We start from the raw sequence: 21,211 nt of genomic DNA, 5'->3' as shown, positions 1-21,211 counted from the left end.
TATAATTTGGGTAGGTTTAAAGGTTGAATTATAATACACATCCTTCTTGTAACAGTGCTCATTTTTGAAACCGAAATGAAATGCTTGTGTAATCAGGAAAGAATGCTTGTTATGTTAATTGTTATTTTTTCTGTTCGAAATGTTACTTCATTTTAAAGAGCCATTGTGGAATTGTGAATTGCCCTGTTTCTCTGTGCAAGAGCTTGGCATTATCAATTGTCAATTTGTCATGCAAATTTGATATCGAAAGCACCTTGCCTGGACCATAGCATTGATGAAAATGAAACTGGAAGTCTCGAGTGAATGATAAATATTTTGGCCTGCAAACATTTATTGGGTCTCACATGGAGCAGACTTGTGCCAGCAGTGGTTTCATTGCCAACATTATATATGCCTACCAGTTACGTCTGAAGTGACCTTATTCAGTAAAACATACAAGGCTTATATATCCATGAATGATTGGAATAATGTTTTGGAGCACATGAGTGGTATTTGTGTTTTATTGCCACAAAAGTTTAACATGCTACATGGATGTCTTGAATCATACACGTAATTGACGCCTGACATAAAAAAAACTCATGTAGTAGGGTGTTGAGTAGGGGCGTTCAAAAATGACTTCGTTTCCTCAAATTGTGCTGGCTACTTGATAAAATTGTTAGGTTTAGGCTACCTAATTTAAGCCTGCACATCAAATTTGGTTCAATTCCATCCAGTAGCCGCATTGCTACAAGAGAAGAAAGTTATTTAGCTATTATATATATAAAAAAAATTCTAAAATTTTCTGTTCACCCCATGAAATTGTTAAGTTGTCCATAGAAACGATTCTCACCAACTTTGACTCTATTTTAACCATTGGAAGCGGAGTTATTGCCGTCGAAAATTTTGGATTTGAATAAAATAGTACGGTGGCTAATTATTTGATTTTTTATTACATGTTTCAATTTGTGCCCACCGTAAATACTCTTTTATTCAAATCCGAATTTTGCGACGGCAGTAACTCCGCTTCCACTGGTTGAAATTGAGCCAAATTTGGTGAAAATCGTTTCTATGGACAACCTAATAATTTCATGGGGTGAACAGAAAATTTTGAAATTTTATTCATTTTTACATACCGGTAATAAATAAATAACTTTCTTCTCCTGTAGCAATGCGACTGCTGGTTGGAATTGATCCGAATTTGGTATGTAGGCTTAAATTAGGTAACCTAACAATTTTATCAAGTAGCCAGTACAATTTGAGAAAAAAAGTCATTTTTGACCACACCTAGTGTTGAATCGACACAATCCTGAGAATGGTCAGTACCTGGCACAAATATTCGCAAATTTCCACCTGTTCTCTGAAATAGGAATGTGTGTTGGCAGTGTTAAACGTCAACGTAAAACTTCATTATTCAATGTTGATGGTTGCGTACTCACGCTCACGCACTACGGTAGGTATATAAGACGGAGTAGTCCCATTGAAATATTTATAATCGTGTATCGTATTACACTGCATACTGTCAAAGAGCTGTTTCCCTGAGAAGAGTAGAATGGTTAGTGGGCATTTTAGCTTTTTCAATCCTGCTCGAAGCTAGCGCTAATATTCAAGATCACTCTTGCGTTTGAGTACTTTGGCTTCCTTTGAAACGCCCAATTGCTCAGACTTGGTCAACCAGGTAATTCTAGTTGTGTAATTAGAGGGAAATGCCGGTAATCCAGTTCTAATCTAATTGGTGAAATGTTACAATTCTCAAATTTTAATTCCAAGCTAACTCTGTTTCCTTAAAATGCTATATGACAACTGTTTAGCTCGAAACGAACCAAGCTTGATCTACAGACAGTAACTCAGATTTGCTGTGAATTGAGCTTTGACTTTTTGTTGCAAATTCAGGAATACTAATTATAATCTTGTTTCATTAAAAGGTGGAGATATAACTCCAATTTTCATCTAATTAGGAAAAAAAACTGAAGCTATGATCCCAATTTTAATCTAATTTATAAAAGCTGAAAATTTTCACAAGTATCACGCGCAATATGCAGTGATCGCGGATAGTAAGAACAGCGGGCACTGGGCAGAGAAGACATTCGAATTCCTAGCGTTATAGCGATAACGCCCATGCCCATTGTTTTAGGAAGGTGTGATTATCGAGCTTCGGCGCCGTATTGCGGAAACAAGTTTCCCCTCGTAATGATATACGTCTCTCGGGTACCTACAAATTTTCACCAGGCAGACGGCGAAATTTCGTAGCTGCGGGCTCTGTCTCGTGCCCAACGCGTAGATCGGCTGCTATTATCTTTGTAAATATGCGCGTGTCGCGTCGAAACTCCACTCCGGGCAAGTTGGACCAATATCATTCACGACTTCACGTTGTTGGTCTTGCCTTTAGTTGTCTTTGCATTTGCATGTCATGTTGTTTAGGACTTGAAGAGAAATTGGAATTTGTTTGAATGCAAACATGTATCGGCTGGCTAGCCTGTTTCCCATTCTCATGAATATACATTAGACAAGAATTCTTGTTGAAAAACGGCTTCACCGGGTTTATGCAGGTTTGGAGAACTAGATGATTCTGGTTGTATAACGGACTAATTGTGCGGAATTTCCGTAATCGAACTATAATAAAATATGTGAAAAGTTTATGTGATCCAATTTTAATTTTAGTCTTCGTAATATTCGACTATTGCGCCCTAACAATTTGTTAACCTCTTGATTAATACCAGGGGCGTAGCCAGGGGGGGTGTTTTGGGTGTCCAAACACCCCCCTTTCCAAACTAGAATATCCCCCCTTTTTTAATCCCAAATCTAGAGGTATTATTTCATGCCATAATCACGCATTCGTAATTGATGCACGGCGAGTGTTTTCACTGAACGATCGATGCCAATGTGCCCTTTTTCTCCGATTCTTCTCTCGTCTGTGATAACGAGAGTGCTTCAGGTGTCATGTTACAATTACAGCACAGCGGGAGATCTCGCTATTTCGCTATAAATAAATTGGCGACTCGGCTTGCTATCTTGCCATGTTTTAATCAAATGCCGAATGCGGAATCTGTTTGATACATGAATGAATTTGATACAACTCGGTTATGTGAGTAACGACTGCCCGCCTTTTAGTGCTATGGTATCTCTTGTCCTGCTTTCACACATTCAGCCAAGAATAAAAATAATCATAATCATAGAGGCATCGGAGGCGCAAAAAACTAGATATTTCAGCGATTAGCTATGTATTACTGTAAGTGTTCGATGTAATGTGGTAATAACGTGACGATATATAGTCCTGGATAATCCGCATTTGTCTCTTATGCATCGTAATCCAATTAAGGAATGGTTTTTCGATTACGAGCCTGAGCCTAAGCCTGGGCCTGAGACGGACTACTGATATCAACGATTGCATAGCACTTCCGCACACATTGGTTTTTACTCTTTACAATACTAACATAGAAAAATGCTACATCAATTTAGCGAACGATATTATGTTGAATCTAAACTCGTGGTGCATAATTTGAATCAATCCGGATCCGCAGAAACAATCTGTGAACAATTCATAGCTAAGGTGAAGGTGTGATTGCGCGGATATTAAACCAATGACAATCAGGAGATGTGTTAGAGGCTAAGCAACGATTAGCAAGACGGGCAGTCGTTTCTCCAACAACCGAACTAATTCATCGCCAATTTCATCAATAAATAAGAGATTCCGCTTTCTACATTATCATTTTTTTAATCTGTTATGATATCCGACTCGAGGTCGCGTTCTTATGTGAGCGCGAAACGGCAATATCTCTGGCTGTACTGCAACTTGATCACACTGCTCACTTTTAGTAATTTCGGGCAAGTTATGTCTGGTTCGGCTGCTATGTCGGCTTACCAGTTGTGATGCTATATCGTAGTAATACAACTGCGTTATGTGGATGAGTTACGGGCCGAAACAAAAAAGAACGGAACGTCGGACAGACGTTACATCAAACTGAACTGAATCATGTCACAAGTCATCACGATGTAACAGATTCCGACTGCATTGCATATATTAACATTCGTGAATCTGGTTATGGTACGTGTCAAGTCGAGTCCGCTACTTATCTGAATGCGAAATCATAAGATCTCCCGGTGCTGCGTTGATTGAAATATGATCTGCGCGCGCGTGTTGTCGATTTCGTAACTCGCTCTTAGTAATTAGAGGCGCGCCTACGAAGAGGCGTACTCTGGCTGCTATCGATCGTAGCGTACGACATCGGCGTTATATTTTAATATAACAGGGTTATGTATAAGCGTATGGAGTTGTTAACACGGGCGAGATTATCCTATTCTTGTAGTAGAAGCATCTGTGCATACAATTAGCCCGATAAATAGGGTAGAATTCAGAACATCCTTTGTTGACGAAACACCCCCCTCTACTTTAGAACACCCCCCTTTATCCTCGGCTGGCTACGCCCCTGATTAATACATTTTCTTACTGGAACCTGGAGCGGCTTGGTCGAATTACAGTGTCTTCTGAAGCTAGGATAATTGCCGCGGCGACAATTTATTCAATAGTTGCGGTTGGATTAAGACACTCGTTTAAATTAACATGCGTAACTACGCAAGCACAGATATCTGGACTTGGTCCGTCGACAATTCGCGAAAGCACAACAAATCAATCGAAATTGCCGCAGCGAGAATTTATTCAACAGTCACCTCAGCCGAATTCAGATTCGGAGAGACGCCGGTTTAAATTAACTGACGCAAACTGCTCGAGCGCCGAAATCCAAACTTATCCAACCTGGCCATTCGTAAAAGCACAAGAAATCAATCGACACCCATTTCCGAGATATCCCCAAAGTAACAGGCAAATTTACACGACGCTCGAGATAAGGATTGGAAGCGTCTGTCGATTCGCTTGATACAGTGCTTATCGCCGGCGAACCTCCGCAAAAACAGCGAGCTGTTTTCCCGTGTCAGCTGTTGTTTCTTGCACCGGACGAGGGTTGTGGAATCCCAAATGGCCTGTCGCGGAGGCTGTAGGATTATGTGTTTCCGCGAGAGCACTCAACGCTAGCTTTCACAGACTTCTGGAATCTTTACCTATCAAAATCGGCGTATACACAACACAAGCGCTAATAAAAACAGCGTTCGGCCCGCAAACGCACAATCATAAAACGAGCTGCGAGTCTCGCGAGATAATTGTTCCGGAAAATCGCCGTAATCGCGACACGGTTTCCCTCGGTGTAGAACTCGACTTTGCGTTGCGAGGAATGTATGTCGATAGCGAACGTAGTATTTCGCTGCCTCTCAAATAATCATTTAATTACCTGTAATTTGTGACGAATGTCAGCGGCGCGTGAAGCGCATTGTGACGTTTTCGGTTGTAGCGTGCGAGCGAACGGGTGTGATGTGTCGCCTATTCCAATGCGTCCGTGCGGAACGGTGCGCTAATCGCTGCAATCTGCAAAGGGTTTAATGCTGATAAATAGCTCCTGCGTGCCTGGTCATCTTCTTCATTTGGCGAATTCGCATTGCGGCTAATATCTTGTTTCGCCAGCAGGATTTGATAATATACTTAATCTGTCCCAGCACAGCATAATCTTAACAACCTGTTGGACTTGGTTATGTGCATACTGCATGGTGATGTGATGTTTAGGCATTTTAACAAAAATCTACCATTTTACACAGTATCTAGTGCATAACTATGGATTTCTGGTTGACAAAATGAACCTTTTACCAACAACACTGTGAAAAGAACAAATCCATTAAAACACGATTTTCCTACAACACGAAAAGATTAAAATAAATATTTACTGGAATACTGCAATTCATTGTGACTTATGTTGTCTGAGGCGGATGTGCGTCTTGACCTCTTGAGACTGGCTCAGTGAGCCCCAGTTAAGAATGACTGTTAAAGTGTGTGATTGTGTGTTGCCGTTTATAGTATTTAGGTGCCTAATGGGCCCTATGTTTTATTCCTTCCACAAAGTCCTGATAGTAATATTATAAAGTGTCACTACAATTTTGATATAGTGATAGGCTATAATTATCTGCTCTAGCTTGCTTGCTGGAGCAAACTCAAGGTTTTGCCCCGAAATTGAGTGATCGCCTGCTTCGAACCTGCTAGCGATTCATGTCCTACTGTTTTCTTTTGAGACAATAAATCTAGGTAATGAGCATACCTCCGCACTGCCATATCAAATAACAGTATGGGAACTCTAGTCTTAGTTAGCCTGTGTATTAACATTGACCAGATGTCATCATGCCCACCAGTTATCACTTCTCACCTGGTTATTTGTCAACGTGATCCAGAAATCCAAGTAATTTGATGATATTGACAGAAGGGACGTTATTATATTTTACAAATTTTGTAGCAAAATTCGTATCATTAATAGTAAACACATTTCCCAATTTGTTCGCAATATAAGCTTTCTGACCAACTCCCATGGCGAGCAATGGCAGTAAATACAGACACACTGGAATACCCAGTTCGTGGTTTATTTTAGAAAGTTGAAAAGTAGGCCTAAATCATCGAAATGATATTTAATGTCTTGGTCATTTGCCTTTACATCAACAATTCCTAGTCGCACGCCACAATTTCTGGCTCCATCCCCCAATGACAACCAAGTCGAGGTTACTCTTACTGGGGTAGGATGTTATTAAATTTCCCTATTTTGTCTGTTCATGAATTTGAAAAATCATGATTTTTTCAACATTTTTGAATTGTATGCCAGTTTCTTGATTTTATTTTCCTCACAATGACTTCTGCGTTGATAATTCTGTGATTACCCACCGTCTATGCTATTTTTTCAAATCCAAAATTTCCAACTTTAATAACTTCACTTCTACTGGTTGGAATTCAGTCAAATTTGTTTTGCATCGTTTTTTGTAGACTACATATCATTTTCATGGGGATGTCAGTAAAATTTGAAAATATTTTTTTAAATTTACATAATAAAATTGAAATCTTGAAACTGTAAGTGCTTCACAACACCGGTTGAAATGGATTCAAGTTTGGTGTGCATCGTTTTTTTGGGAAACCTGACGATTTAAACGTCTAGCAAGCAAGATTTGGAGGAACACGTTTTTTTTTACAGCCCCACTGTACACTGTGTACACTTGTATAGGTATCATGCTGTTGCAAAATGGGCCTCCAAGCATATAAGATAGTTAATTTCCGTCTTTTCTGTTCATCTCCGATACATAGCCTATGTAGGCTACGGTACCCATTTGAGTAAACTACAGATTTAGCATACAGGCAGCGTTTAAAAATGTATATTCCCGTATGTGGAATGCCAAGTGTTTGAGATTCGATATAGCATGTTCCATATCAAGTTTCCTTCTGTTCCGTTTTACAGATCACGAGCCACCTGAAATTGTTGCTTTGAGCCTGATTGTGAAACACACTTCCAATGGACTGTGTCGAACGATTGCGCAACACACCTTCACCTATCTTCTTGATCAGACATGTTATTTAGCCAGGTATCTTGCTGACAGGTGAGAGAACTTTTCACCTTCCTGCACTGGCGCATTTCAATGTGTTTTATTCGAGTAGATGCATTTTTTGTTTCCTGCCTCCCTCTATGGTTTTCAGTTATTTTTATGAGTTACTGCAGATTCTAATAACATCAAAGGAACAAATTTGTTTGGTAGCCTACTCACATCGTGTTAGTCATGGAAGTTGACTGTAAATAGGCCTAAATGTCTTCATTTGAATCAATTCCAACATGACTGTAGACTCAACCAACTCAATTGCAAGGGCAGGTGTTCTGCTAGGAAAAACAAACCAGCCTTGAAGTACTCAATTCATGTTTCCATGACTAATTCATAAGTTGTACATTGGTTGATGTGGAAACTTTTCCAGGTCTGAATCAATAGAACTGTGTCAGACTGAGTCATTCTGCCTGTAGCTGTAAGATTAGGCTTGGTGGTATTTGTTGATGGATTTTCATCTTTGGAAAAGGTTCACTCATTTGTACCTCTTTACTGCTATACTACAAAATTCATTTGGCTGGCATTACATCAAAAGGCTCTTTTGTCATAAGTCCCTTGCTGTGTGTTGACAAATGATGGATTATACCAGAAATAAATAATTTCAGTGCCAATTGTACATCCGAATTTCGGAGTTTTCTAGATTAGTCTAGTCAAGCCAACATAAAATTTTTGTGATGGAATTGACTTATTGTGCTATTGTGGAAATAAACACAGTGACTCATCCTCATGACTGTACTGTACCCTAATTGGGTTTGATCTCATGCTATACCAGTCCAGGTGAAAATATTAGTAATATTCATCATTTAATAATGATCTTTATTCTCAGTAACTTCAGATTATCGATTGAGGGTTTGGAAATATTATCAATCTTTCTTTCAATTTTATTATTATTGGGTGCGTGTGTGAATGTGACCTGATGAGATATGCCTCCTGAACAATGCTGAACAGGCTTTTTCATTTAGCCTATGTAATTTTACAGTCATCACAAAAAAGAAAGTAACATAACACTTAAGATACTTCATTAAACTAAACACAAATAATTTTTTTTATATATATAGGCTATCTATTGTCCGGTCACAGTAGGTAAGATCAAACATGAGAAATAGATTTAAAATGTACAAATGTAAATGTATTGAATGAGCAGTAACATAAATGTTGGTATATATGCAATATAAATGCTAGACGAAGCTACATCATAGCCCTGTGGGCTACCAGCCTGTAGCATGCGAATTTATTTAAAGCTATGCATCACTCCAATGTCGGCTAAAACGTACCTGTATGTATTTAAACGAAGGGTGTAGAGTCCGGGTTGGAGTTTACAAAAAATTTTTATTATTGGAGTCGCAGTCACACTAATTTAGTAACACTCACATTCTGTCTATAACCACCCACATTGCAATTTTTCCAGTTGCACCTATAAGTGTATCCAGTAAATTTTATCAATGTCACCAACTAAATCATAGGACCAATTTATCTCAGTTGGAACTATGCTGACTTCAAATATTACATTTCGCTTACGGTTAGCTATTATTTTCGTGGAGAAAGGGCCTAGGTATGTCAAATTTTTTGCAATTTCACTTTATTCGATTCTTGTAGTATGTGGATTTCAGATGGTAGTACTACTTTATCATGTGTGTTGTTATGATTGTTTCAATCTTGTTCCCGCCACCGTAAATGACGGGTATTGATCCGTTTATATTCATTTATATTCGAGGTGACCCAAGTCGCGAATGTATTTATTTTCAATTTCATGTTTCTTTTCCCATGATACATGGATGAATAAAATACTTGAAACCAAAAAATGGTTTGATGTGACTTCATGTCGGGTAAATTTTTACGAACTATGCTTCACGATCAAGGATATGCTAAGCAATCAATGACCGACCGCTCTTTCTGTCCGCAGTGTGCACGATTTGGAAGGGTTAGAGGATTGGGACTATATCAGGGGTCCTCACTTTTGTCTTGCCAATGAAGATTTCCCAACGCTTGACGAAAGGCTGACAAGTGCCTTTCAACATCTTATACTGCCAAACACTTGGAATCTGCTGGGTGACGCATCAACTGGTAAGACTATTTTCATTCCGATATGCTTGAGCTGTTTGCAGTTGCTCTCGATTAGCAAGGCCAGGACGTCTTGATATCATTTGCTCTGCTGTTGTTGAAAGCTAGGAATCTCCCATCTTATTTTTGTGGGTTAACTGAAGCATTCCTATGTCGAAATCTTCGACTGACTTGTTGCATTCTGAAATTTCGACTTTGATATTGGTTATTTACTGTTATCTACACTGGATTTTATGCTATGTATTTTCATTTACTGGGTATGAAAGTGATAATCATGTTATATCTAAAGATTACTCTGTAGTAACGCCAAGTTAGTAAATAAGGGAGAGGTATTTGAAACAGGGGTCTGTGACTGCAAGTCGGTTTTGCAGTGCCTAGTCGAGTGTTTAGTGTTTTTATACGACTTTCATTTCTGCTTGAACATTTTTTAGGCAAAACTACTTAACTTGCTACACTTTATGTTATGAAAAGTAGAAAGGCGTTTTGGGACGAGTGGAAATGTCATGAAATCTGCATGAAATAGCCCCACATCCAGGTTACTTGATATATATTCGAAGAGTGCATCCATGTGTGGTTTCGTAAGTCATTTTGTGTTTGTTGCGAAGATGCCTCTTGCAACTCCGAAAGTAGCCATGCCCCGTTCAAATCTTGCTCGCTAGGCGATTAAATCGTCAGGTTGCCAGAAAAATAACGATGTACACCACGCTTGAATCCATTCCAACCGGTAATCGCAAAGCTATTACAGTTTAAATATTTTGAATTTATTACAAAATATTGAAAAAAAATTTCTCAGATTTTATTGGCTATCCCATGAAATTGTTAAGTTGTCTAATAGTCCTGTAGAATTTCAGTCAACCTAGAAAAAATTCTTATAAAGACGTATTATATACTGTTGGAAAGATAATTTTATCAGCTTTTCAATGATGGGTTTTGTCACTTTTTTTACTTGGGGGAAAAAAAGTTACGACCAAAAACGTGCCAGGGGATAAAGCAATATTTTGCCTAACAATAAAATACAATTATAAGCTAAAATACGATACCTTCGTATCAGGATACAACACCATAAATTGGAATATCACCCTCAGTAAAGCAAACTAACAATCGAACAGCGAAACAATGAAACATAACTTTATGTAAGAGGTATTTATCATACGTTAAGGGGGCAAAAGTTGACCGAGACGGAGATAACACTGGTTTACAAATTTCGATCAAAAATTAGGGTAAAAAATTTCAATGATTGATTTAGGCTAATTTATGGTTGCTGATTCCGATTCTGTGCTGATAATTTCTCCATCACGTCAGATTTTTTCCGTATCAATTTTTCTCATTTTCATAAATTAATCAAATTTCAGCTTTCGTTAGTGACATCGCGGTTAGCATACAATAGCAAAAATTCAAATATTGTTATTGAGATCATCTATCATGAAACATGGGTTGTTGTAATGAGTGAATGAGTGAGTTTTCGGTGAACTTGGCTACAGTGATTCTCTATCATTGTTCAATCAGAAGCTCTTTTCGATCCATAAAATTACACTGCTGGTAAACAAATTCAAAAACCCACACCAAATACCATATTGGAACAGAGGCAGAGATGTTTTTAAATGGTATCGAGGCTTTTTGTTTGTGTTTTGCAATATTAAACGCCAATTCTACATAAAAAAAGCTTTACATTTTTGGCGGTTTCTGATTTGCCGTAATATTTTAATATGAACTTGAGCAATGGTTTTCAACCTTTTTGTATTCGCAGACCCCTTTTGAACCGTCACGGACCCCCGCGGACCCCCCCCCACGGAGTTCAAGTTCCAATTTAGCTCAATTATCGTACAATCGTCATCTGTCATGTGCAAATAATAACTGTAGGCTAGCGATAAACAGCAACAAAATTATTTTTCCTGAAAATAACAGCATTCTATGTGTGCAGAAATTGGGTTGACTTTTATTATTTCAAAGCTAATTATTTAACTGCATTTTTTGAAATACGTGGTCGTGTCTTTAAAATCTGCGCCTTCGATTTCATATCAACGAGTGCTGAAAATCCATTTAGACAAAGACAGGTGGTGGCGAATGTAATAATGATAAAGCTTCCAATGACACATTTGGGTATGATCGCAACAATGATGACACCAAAATTGACAAACGATATTTTTTATTGAACATATAACGTCAAGCCTGTTAATTTATATCTAGCAGCTCACCTTGGAGTTATTAGGGAAAATGGTTATGTAGGCCTATATCACAGGCGAAAACGGATTTTTGCGAACATTACGAAGTCTTCGTGATTGACTTTACTAATCCAACCATTTGTTTTTACACAATGCCCAACAAAACACGTTTATACAGCCAAATATTTGTATCAGTGGGCTATTGGCAATTTAGCAACTAAAATGAGTCCACACAGCAGGATATTCCATCTCAGACGGCCTTCCTGTTGATGTGAGTTCTACTGTAATGAAGCAAAACTGCAGCCTCGTGATTTTCCTAATTTTAACAATATAAATTAGGTTATCAACTATTTTGTAAATTTAGAGGCTTCGCAGACCCCCGGTTGAGAACCACTGAACTAGAAATTGCAAAAGTGATAGGTGTTGCTAAAGGTAGCACAAGTAACGCCCTATATTTTCTACTCAATTAATAGTATAAGTAGTAATTTCTAAGACACGTGAAAACTACTTCAAGTGGCAGAAATATCTAAGTATATTTGGTCGGGGGGAGGGTGCATACTTTCGACAGTTAGTCGGAGGTTGCTACATACGAAATCGCAACATTTATTTTCTCGACTAACGCAAAATGTTTATAATAACACAATACCCATGCATTGGTGTAATATTCGAAAATATATTCAGTTACCGTGCTTTAGGGGCTGTTAAGGCTACTATATTTAAGAAATCATATGCAGTCAACATCGTCGCGGAGCGGAGCTTTGTTTGGAATACATTCGTGTTAAAATGAATAACTGGGTGCAGTACCAAATTCAATGTGGGCAGATATCTCCATGACATTCCCATGTTGATTTACCATAGTCACACAAAGCACTAAAACAAAACCCAATACATTTAATTTCCCGTATTGCCAATCACATCAAATGGGAATTCGGATTGCGTACATCTGATTCGAAGCACATGGTATGAGCCCGACCGCGATGACTGTTATAACGACCTTGATTTGACCCCGAATATACCACATGCAAATAATATATATATATGCGATTGAAGCGCAAAATATTTCCAATAGTAAAATCGCAACCAGGTAACAGCGACCGAACTTTGATCTCTTACCAGGACCGTAACTGCCGCATCCTAAATCGTCCAATTGGGGGTCCCGAGCTCGAAGGGGCACGAAATTATGTCGGTGAATGAACATAAATTATTTATACATCTCTTATTAACAATTTATGCAACTCTTTTCAATTTCTTTCGCGCTGGACGGGATTTCATTTTGCCAAATTTTTGATTATTGAGTACCCGTCCCCCACCAAAAATCATGATTTATAGAAAATAAAAATAGGCATTTCGACTTCGACCATTACCACGCCGCGATGCAAAAAAACATACGAAGTATTTGCCAATATAGTATTCTAAAAAGTGTGCCAATCTGCGAGAAAACCTTTGTTGCCCTTATGTTGACCGTGAACTTCGAAATAAATATAAGCCTATCTAATTGTCCATAGCTGTCTAAATGGCTCGTGTCTAATTATTCTATCGTGGCAATCTGAACCCGACAGGTCAAATAACATTTCTCAGAGAAAGATTATTTGCAAGTGAAGAAATACCAATTTTTCGATAAAGCCACCACAAACGTTTCTTGGATCTCGCATTGTTTCCCAATAAATTACGGCATGACGTGTGGATGTACGTAATATGGCCATTTTCTTAATTTTTCGGAAAAGTTGCGATCAGCGTTTCACAATCCAGTTTCAATGAATGACCAATTATAGTGTCCAAAGTTGGGTTGCATTTAAAAGAAATGCTGTTGCAAAACAATCTGTTTAAAAAATATTTTAAACAAAAGCCATATTAAAAAAAAACAAAATTGTATTTTTTTAAGTTATAAAATTATGCCATAATTGTGTAAATACTCTCCAAAATCATGTTGTATGAGCACACGGACAATTACCACCCAATTTAGCCGACGTATATCGTTATGGGATGGATGGAAGTTGGAACCCTCAAAATAGTCGGTTCAACAGTTGTAGTACAGATATTTTGTCAAAGAGGTTATATTTACCCTATATTTTCAATAGTCAATTTCAATCCTTGACGTCACAATTGAATATTCATGACGTCATGGTTTAAAAACAAAAAAAACATGTTTTAAATTAGGTCCTTCTTTTAAACATGTTTGTTTTTAATTGATTTTTGTTTTAAATGCAACTCTAGTCCTAAGGGTGTGTGATACTATCACTCTCGCAGAAATAAGCTGCAATGGGACACATTGAATCTCCAGTCCGATAGCCTTTTCTACACTTAACGCAAATTGCTGTTTCCTTTTGACTAAGCACTATCTAAAAAAACAAGCAAGGTAAATGAGACGGACCATAGTAAATAAACAATAACATAATGAAGTTATAACGAACAACGACAGCTCTACTTGCGCCCCCAGACCCCACACCCCCTGTCCTGCTCACCCTTACTCCCTGAAACAGATATATAATTATATTTTTGTTTTCATTTACTCCTTTTGCATCTATATCCTTTTTCTGTTTCTGTTTTTATATTTTCTGTTGATATTTCATTAGTTTCTAGCCTTTTGTTCATATTTTTGTGCTAATTTTTCCCCAATTTCAATTTTTACCCCATGGCACGTTTTTGGTCATAACTTTTTTTCCCCAAGGTAAAAAAGTGACAAAACCTATCATTGAAAAGCTGGTAAAATAATCTTTCCACCGGTATATAATACGTCTTTATAAGAATTTTTTCTAGGTTGACCAATTTTTAGACCAAATTCTACAGGACTATAAATAAACGATGCATTGCAATTTTGGCGAAATTACAACTGGTAGATATGCGAAGTTATTGCGGTTGAAAGTTTCGGATTTTAAAAAATAGCATTGCCGGTGGGTGATTCCAGAATTATTAACTCAAAAATGAACTAAAATATTCAGAAATGATAGCATCCCCTTAATTGACATTCTTATAATAGTCATCGGTATTTAATTTTCGTCTTCGCGACCCCAAAAAATAGGGAAACGACCCCAGTGCGGTCGCGTCTCCTAGTTTAGGAATCCCTGCTGTAGAGAGAGAATGACGTGGTTATCTAGTTTTACACTTCCGTTTGAAGTGATTTTTGCATGCCGCATGCTCCTGGACCATGTGAAAACGCAGCCTAATGCAATTCTGTTTTAGCTCACGTCCCCCGCGAGACGCTGTTTCACTTTGCTGCCCGCCTCGGCTTGTCGAGTTTCGTGACCTTACTTCTCGAGAAGAGTGGAGCCGCCGAGTGCCTTGGAATTCGGAACAAGCATAACGAGCTGGCGCAAGATATCGCGAGAAACAAGAGCTACAATGGCTTAGCTGATTTGATTACAGAGTGAGTAGGCATAGTTAGTTTTATTTTCTCCAAGGTACAGACAAAGTGCTATTACGGTGCAATCGATAACTCAATTGAGCTCAACCTTTTTGACTTCATGACCAGACCAGAGAAAAAGATTTTATTTTTCAATGTAATCATGGCGAATGTATTCAACTTAACACCAAAGATTGCAAATTTTAATTGCAACGAGAAATTTTTTGCTACCTTTTTGATATTACATTCTGTTGAAATGTTTGCAAGGCGAAATCCTGGTAAATCTTTCCTTGGTAGCCACTGATTTTACCCTCTGCTCTAAACCAGACTTTTCTTATCTACACAGTGGTAGGAGGGTCTACCTAAGTCTCGCTAGCCTATAGGGCAAACATCAGTGGGCCTACTTGTAATTCACACCGGTTTTGATATGAAATGACAATCATGATTCAAGTTTATTTCCTGAATTTTACATGAAGCTTTGGTGTTGCCTCATGGGAAAACTCTGTGATAAGACCATAAGTGTGATGGATTCTACTCGAAAAAATGAAGTCAAATCTACTCTACATGCCCTAGTTCTGATATCGCTTGTCAATTACTTCCTTATCATTTCCTCAACGGGGATATTGGAGGTGCTCAAATCTAGTCGTGGAAGTCATTAGGACATAATATTTGAGAATGTCTGGCATACACTAATAGGAAATGTAGGGCTAATAAATAGATCAACCATTTGTCACTCGTATTTCCTTTACGAGGATAGAACTAGTGAGTATCATGTCCGAGAAAGGGAATTTCTGATTCCATTTTCCAGCCCTCATGCGCATGGAGTTATTCGTTGGGAAACAACGCATCACATTACCCCTTCAACTACGATTAAGCAACACAGCTTTGGAACGGTGACAATGTCGTCGGACATGCATGACGGCGATTTTCCACCAATCGGTAACGTGTAGCGTCTTTTGAAATTGGGTGTTGGGTAGGGATCCCATATTATGTCCTCTGTTTTCGAGTAATGTAAAATGTACTCCGAGGACCCCCAAATGTCCTCTTTTTTCGCAAATCCTCCTCTTTTTACAGCTTTGAGAGTTAGGCGACTGTCAAAAGACAACTAAAATGTCATAATAGAGGTGAAAACTGGGTTCTTTAGCAGGAAATTTACATAGTAATCACTAGGGCGGGCAAGTTTTTGCAACTTTTTTTTATAGCTTCCGACAGCTTCCTAGATAATCACAATATATGTACTATGATGTTTTACGCTGTATGGAGGGATTTTATAGTGCAACTTTTTGCAACTTTTCTCTATTTTTTATACCAATTTTTACTGCAACTTTTGTCAAAATGAAGTGCAACTTTCTCGCGATATTAGTGCAACCAAAACTTTCCCTTGTGATCACTGATCGCAGGTAGGTCGACTGAAAAAAATTAAATAAACGTCAATCTTAACCAATCCGTCTTATTTGAGTCGAGTCCGGCAAATGTCTTTTTTTTAGTCAGCTTAACAACATTAGCCGTAAAAATTTCCCAATTACCCGTTTTCTCGTCCCATATTGTAACTTGTATGAAGTATCCTGTTTTTCAGATCTCAAAATATGATAACTTTGCCGTCAGATAGGGATTCGTTCAACTTGATGTATGAGGAATCGCTCCGGTTATCAATCTTGAGGAGGACATGTTCTCTGGTAGAGTAGGCCTATAAGCGATGCCCCCGTTTGACATAGGGCTGACACTGGCATCGGTCATTGCTGATAAGATAATCTGGAGCACACTACATCAGCTGGTCAAAGTACTCAGATTTTGATACACAAGTAGGCTAGTCATTTGAATAAGACATATTGGATGTTTCTAGTCATGAGTAGGGCAATTTTTTTTAACCTAAAATCGGAAGATTTTAGCCTAAAAAATAAAAAAAATTACATTTTTTGACCTTGATCAAATTTTGACCTACCGTAACGTGTGCAAGGTAGGTGTTTTCCCACATAATGTTAGAATTGTGCTACTTATCTTCATTTCTGGTTCGAACTGTCCGTCCTTACAAAGTAGGCTAGTTCGGCCTGAAAAACTTGTGACTCAAAAACTGACAAATTTTTTCATGAAACAATTTTATTTGAATGTTTATGATTCACAATGAGCAGACGGTGGGCTGTCTACAACGGTAGGCCTATAAAGTAGATTCCCCGGTCGTGCAAAATCTACGATACAAACAAAATGCAGGTTTTAAAAAATTTTTGACTTGTCTAGAATTTTGACATTTATGACATGTCAAAAAAAATTCCCTAGTCATGAGCAATGAGTCTAGTGCAGGTCAAGTCAATAAAAAATTAGTATAGTCATTTTCCACTTTTAAGAAAAGGACTCGATAATCCTGGAAACTATGATTTCAGAACAAGAAATCGCTTTCATATGCACGAACCACGAACCGCCGCCGCCCAGCAAAGCCGTACTGGACGAAGCAGCCTTGCACAACGGGCTGAATCAGAATCGATTCTCGCTGTCCGACGACCTTGAGATGTCAGACGGCACGGCTAACGCCACATGGAATTCCGAAGATGTACCGCCCTTGCCGGTCCATTCGATGATAGAGTATGACGACGATCGTCCCCCGCCGGTACCTCCCAAACCCATGGACTTGTACGAGGATGACATATCTGCCCCGCCGCAAATTGATGACAGCTCGTATCTCTCTCCCGATGCGTCAGGCGTGTACACGATATTGGACGAAACGACGGATGGATATGAAGACGAGGGTGTGACAGCCGAGGGAGTGCCTGGTATTTTAGGTGAGACGTTATGGTTGTTCAACGCTGTTTACATGGACGGTGTGCTAGAGGCGATTTCAGGCATCGAATTAGACCGAATTCTTTAAGCCCCTGGATTTCAAGTCTCCGTTCAAGCCACAGATTTGAACGGGGTTGTAACCAAGTGTCCAAGTCACAAGGCTCCGAGTCACAAGTCAATCTCACTTTACTAGTTTTGACTCGGGTCAAGTCGAGTCATTTTCAACTCACCACCGAGTCAAGTCCAAGTCCAAGTCAGCGAGCACAGGATCGAGTCCGAGTCATGGTATTATGACTCGAGTCCGAGTCCAAGTCGTTGTGTTGACGGCTCAGTTTTCAGTTGAAGTCTTTGAAACCCACTTTATATAACTCTGTTAGGTGATATCGAATCGTTCGCAATTATAATTTACTATTTTCCTCACTTTTAACAGTTTATGGTCGCATTTTCAAGTACCAGCACCAATAGACAAAATCCCAATAGTGTGGATACTTTACTATTCTTCGAAATTACAAGGAAATGTCCTCCGTGGTTTTAGGAAAAATCTTGATAAGGTGTTTTTCGTGGTATTAATAACGTGTGCTGTACGGAATGTAGCTTTGAAGATTATGAGGGTATGTTATCACCAACCATCTTGCAGTGAATATACATTGTGCCATTGATATTTGTTTGCTCAGCTATCATACATCCGATGGGCTCTTTCTGGTTGGTATTCAGTCGGTTTGTCATTTTTTCAGTGTCTTTACACACGCACCTTTATGGCATTAATAGCCATCTGTCTGTTGCGCCTGGCCTACGATGTCTTCAGTTCTTTTATGTCAAGTGTTACATTTTTAACAGTGATAACTAGATGTGATGTATCGTTTCTCAGATTTAATTGTAAACATGAGCTTGAAAATTACTGTAGGCATTGTAGGCCCTGGTTGCTTTAATTCTAACGGGCCTGACGATTATCAGAGATATTGGAGGCTTATCAAACTTTTGTGTCATCCTCCTGACAATCCTAACGAGCCCAGTTCAAATTTTGGTATTGATTTGGAAAAAATTTTGCAGATGATAACTTGCGAGAATTGCAGAAGATTCACTCTGACATTCAGTACATACGTCAAAAAGACATTACCCGCCTACAGCAGAGCAGTCCATCTGAAAACGTACGGCTGAGCAATTCTTGTCCTAACCTTGGGAAGGACGAATCGTTTGTGTCAACAGGTTTGTACACGTCAATAAACATCTTGCATGCCCTATCCAGTCGGGGACACACTACAGCAGGGGTTCTCAACCTGGGGGGCGCGGGAGGCTCTCAGGGGGGGCGCGAGAAATTTTTGTCAATTTTGTCAATGTCTGTATAAAATGGGACTAAACATGACACATTGTGTTTCACAACCATTCTGAAGAGACGATTATTGAAGATTAAACTTAATTCGTATTCTAGAAAGCTTGCCAAACTCAAACTCCAGCAGTCGCGCTCAACGGAGTATAGGCTGACTTAACTTCATTTGAGCATATTTTTGATATTATTTGAAGATTTTTTACATGCAAGTCATTCATCACTTCATAGCTTTGGCAGTAGCCTAATTCTCTGTGCGCTAGGTAGCTGTTGTTGATAGCTGGCGAACTGCACTGCCTAATAGGGTGGAGTGAAAAATGGAAAATTTTGAATTTTAAAACGAACACTTGATATGTGGTGCCAAATTTAAAAAAAATAATTTCTATAATAATTTTGGGCTCGTGCACCCTCTAGTGGTCGTGCAATTGCACCGAACGAGCCAAAAATAGCTAATTTCGCTATATATTGATTACCGCTTATGCTAGAAAGCTGGTTTTGGGCTTAAAAGATGCGGAGGCAACATGTTTCTATCTCACTTCCACAGAACTTTGTCTTAAAAAAAGTTACAAGCAAATTATTGATTTTTAGGCTGTTTTTAGGTAAAATTATGCACTGAAGCAGGCGCTATGATGCCAAAAGCTTGTAGTGATTGATCTTATGACTGACAACTCCATTTTAAAATCACATAAATTGCAAATCCATATTGAAAACACGAAAACATCAATTCTATATTGAAAAAAGATATATTTCGAATATGGTTTCACTACCAGAGTATTAGTATGCACAAACTTTAAAATCTTGTTTCGTAATAAAGGATTTCATCTGCTTTCGAGATTTCAGTTTTTGTGTGATGAGGCCATCTCTACGTTCAAATCCCGACACATGGGCAATCGGCATATGCTTCGGTCACCACTTTAAAGTCTCTTTCCACTCCCTGGTTGTGCCAAGGATGATTGATCCTTAATGGTGATGACCTTAGATTTTCCAGCTCGAGATATGAAAAGTTTTTGATTGCTGGTGGCTGTTCCGCATCATTTAGATGCAAGTTGACAATTTGGTGGTATGATTTGGCCTTGATGTTTATAATTTGGATTTTTAACAATCTGATTCTAGTGTCAACGTTGTTTTTAGGTTTCGGTACATTAACATATCCTCCTTCTAAGTCGTCAATTGGAATCTGATATTCTGTTTGATCTGCTCATAGTTGTAGTCTTGCAAGTCTTCTGAGGCCTTCATCATCATCACCGAGCATTCCCAAAGATAGTGCAAGGTTACGAATTGTGTATTAGAAAGCTTTGGTAACATGGGAAACTATGTTGCAGAAGTTTTTAGCACCATCAACAATGAAATTGTGCCTTTTTATTTCAAACCATGACGGAAAATAAACCTCAATGCAGAATTGAGCAAGATAGTTCAGACTGTTTGATGGATGACTCTGTCCCACATAGAACATGCCAAATTTTGAGGTTCTATACGTAGCATACATGTGCGACAGAGTCATCCATCAAGCAATCTGAACTATCTTGCTTAATTCTGCATGGAGTTTTATTTTCCGTCATGGTTTGAAATAAAAAGTCACAATTCCATTGTTGATGGTGCTAAAAACTTGTGCAACATAGTTTCCCATATTACAAAGCTTTCTGATACACGAATTCGCAACCTTGCACTACCTTTGCTACAACGAAAAGCATATTTTGCACATCCGGATAATGTTTTTTGGGAATGCTCGGTGATGATGATGAAGGCCTCGGAAGACTTGCCAGATTACAACTATGAGCAGATCAAACAGAATACCAGATTCCAATTAGCGACTTCGAAGGAGGATATGTTAATGAAACGAAACCTAAAAACAATGTTGACACTAGAATCAGATTGTTTAAAATCCCAATTATAAACATCAAGGCCAAATCATACCACTAAATTGTCAACTTGAATCTAAAAGATATGAAACAGCCACCAGCAATCAAAAACTCGCCATGTCTCGAGATGGAAAATCTCAGGTCATCTCCTCAAACATCCTTGGCACAACCAGGCAGTGGAAAGAGGCGTTAAAGTGGTGACCAAAGCATCTGCCCATGTGTCGGGATTTAACGCAGAGATGGCTTAATCAGAGAAAAACTGAAGTCT

At 38.6% G+C, this 21,211-nt stretch overlaps 2 protein-coding genes across 7 annotated transcripts in view; one reads left to right on the top strand and one right to left on the bottom strand.

Annotated features, from left to right (window-relative positions):
* Positions 1 to 21,211, bottom strand: part of LOC145446521 (uncharacterized) — a 271,204-nt gene that overhangs the window by 130,107 nt on the left and 119,886 nt on the right. The gene's annotated exons all lie outside the window — the stretch shown is intronic.
* LOC145446772 (rho guanine nucleotide exchange factor 28-like) overlaps positions 1 to 21,211 on the top strand; it is an 89,209-nt gene that overhangs the window by 3,759 nt on the left and 64,239 nt on the right. For all 5 annotated transcript variants that reach the window (XM_080325138.1, XM_080325135.1, XM_080325137.1 and 2 more), the window contains exons 4-9: positions 7,290 to 7,428; positions 9,329 to 9,489; positions 14,829 to 15,012; positions 15,797 to 15,927; positions 17,367 to 17,762; positions 18,811 to 18,966. In XM_080325138.1, the coding sequence (XP_080181264.1) occupies positions 7,290 to 7,428; positions 9,329 to 9,489; positions 14,829 to 15,012; positions 15,797 to 15,927; positions 17,367 to 17,762; positions 18,811 to 18,966 (1,167 nt within the window). The remainder of the gene's footprint in view (positions 1 to 7,289; positions 7,429 to 9,328; positions 9,490 to 14,828; positions 15,013 to 15,796; positions 15,928 to 17,366; positions 17,763 to 18,810; positions 18,967 to 21,211) is intronic.

This window comes from Botryllus schlosseri, chromosome 9, assembly GCF_051294905.1.
Source record: "Botryllus schlosseri isolate E-star chromosome 9, Bs_hap1, whole genome shotgun sequence".
Taxonomy (NCBI): Eukaryota; Metazoa; Chordata; class Ascidiacea; order Stolidobranchia; family Styelidae; genus Botryllus; species Botryllus schlosseri.
Note: the sequence above shows the minus strand (reverse complement) of the source record. Positions and strands in the feature narration are given on the sequence as shown.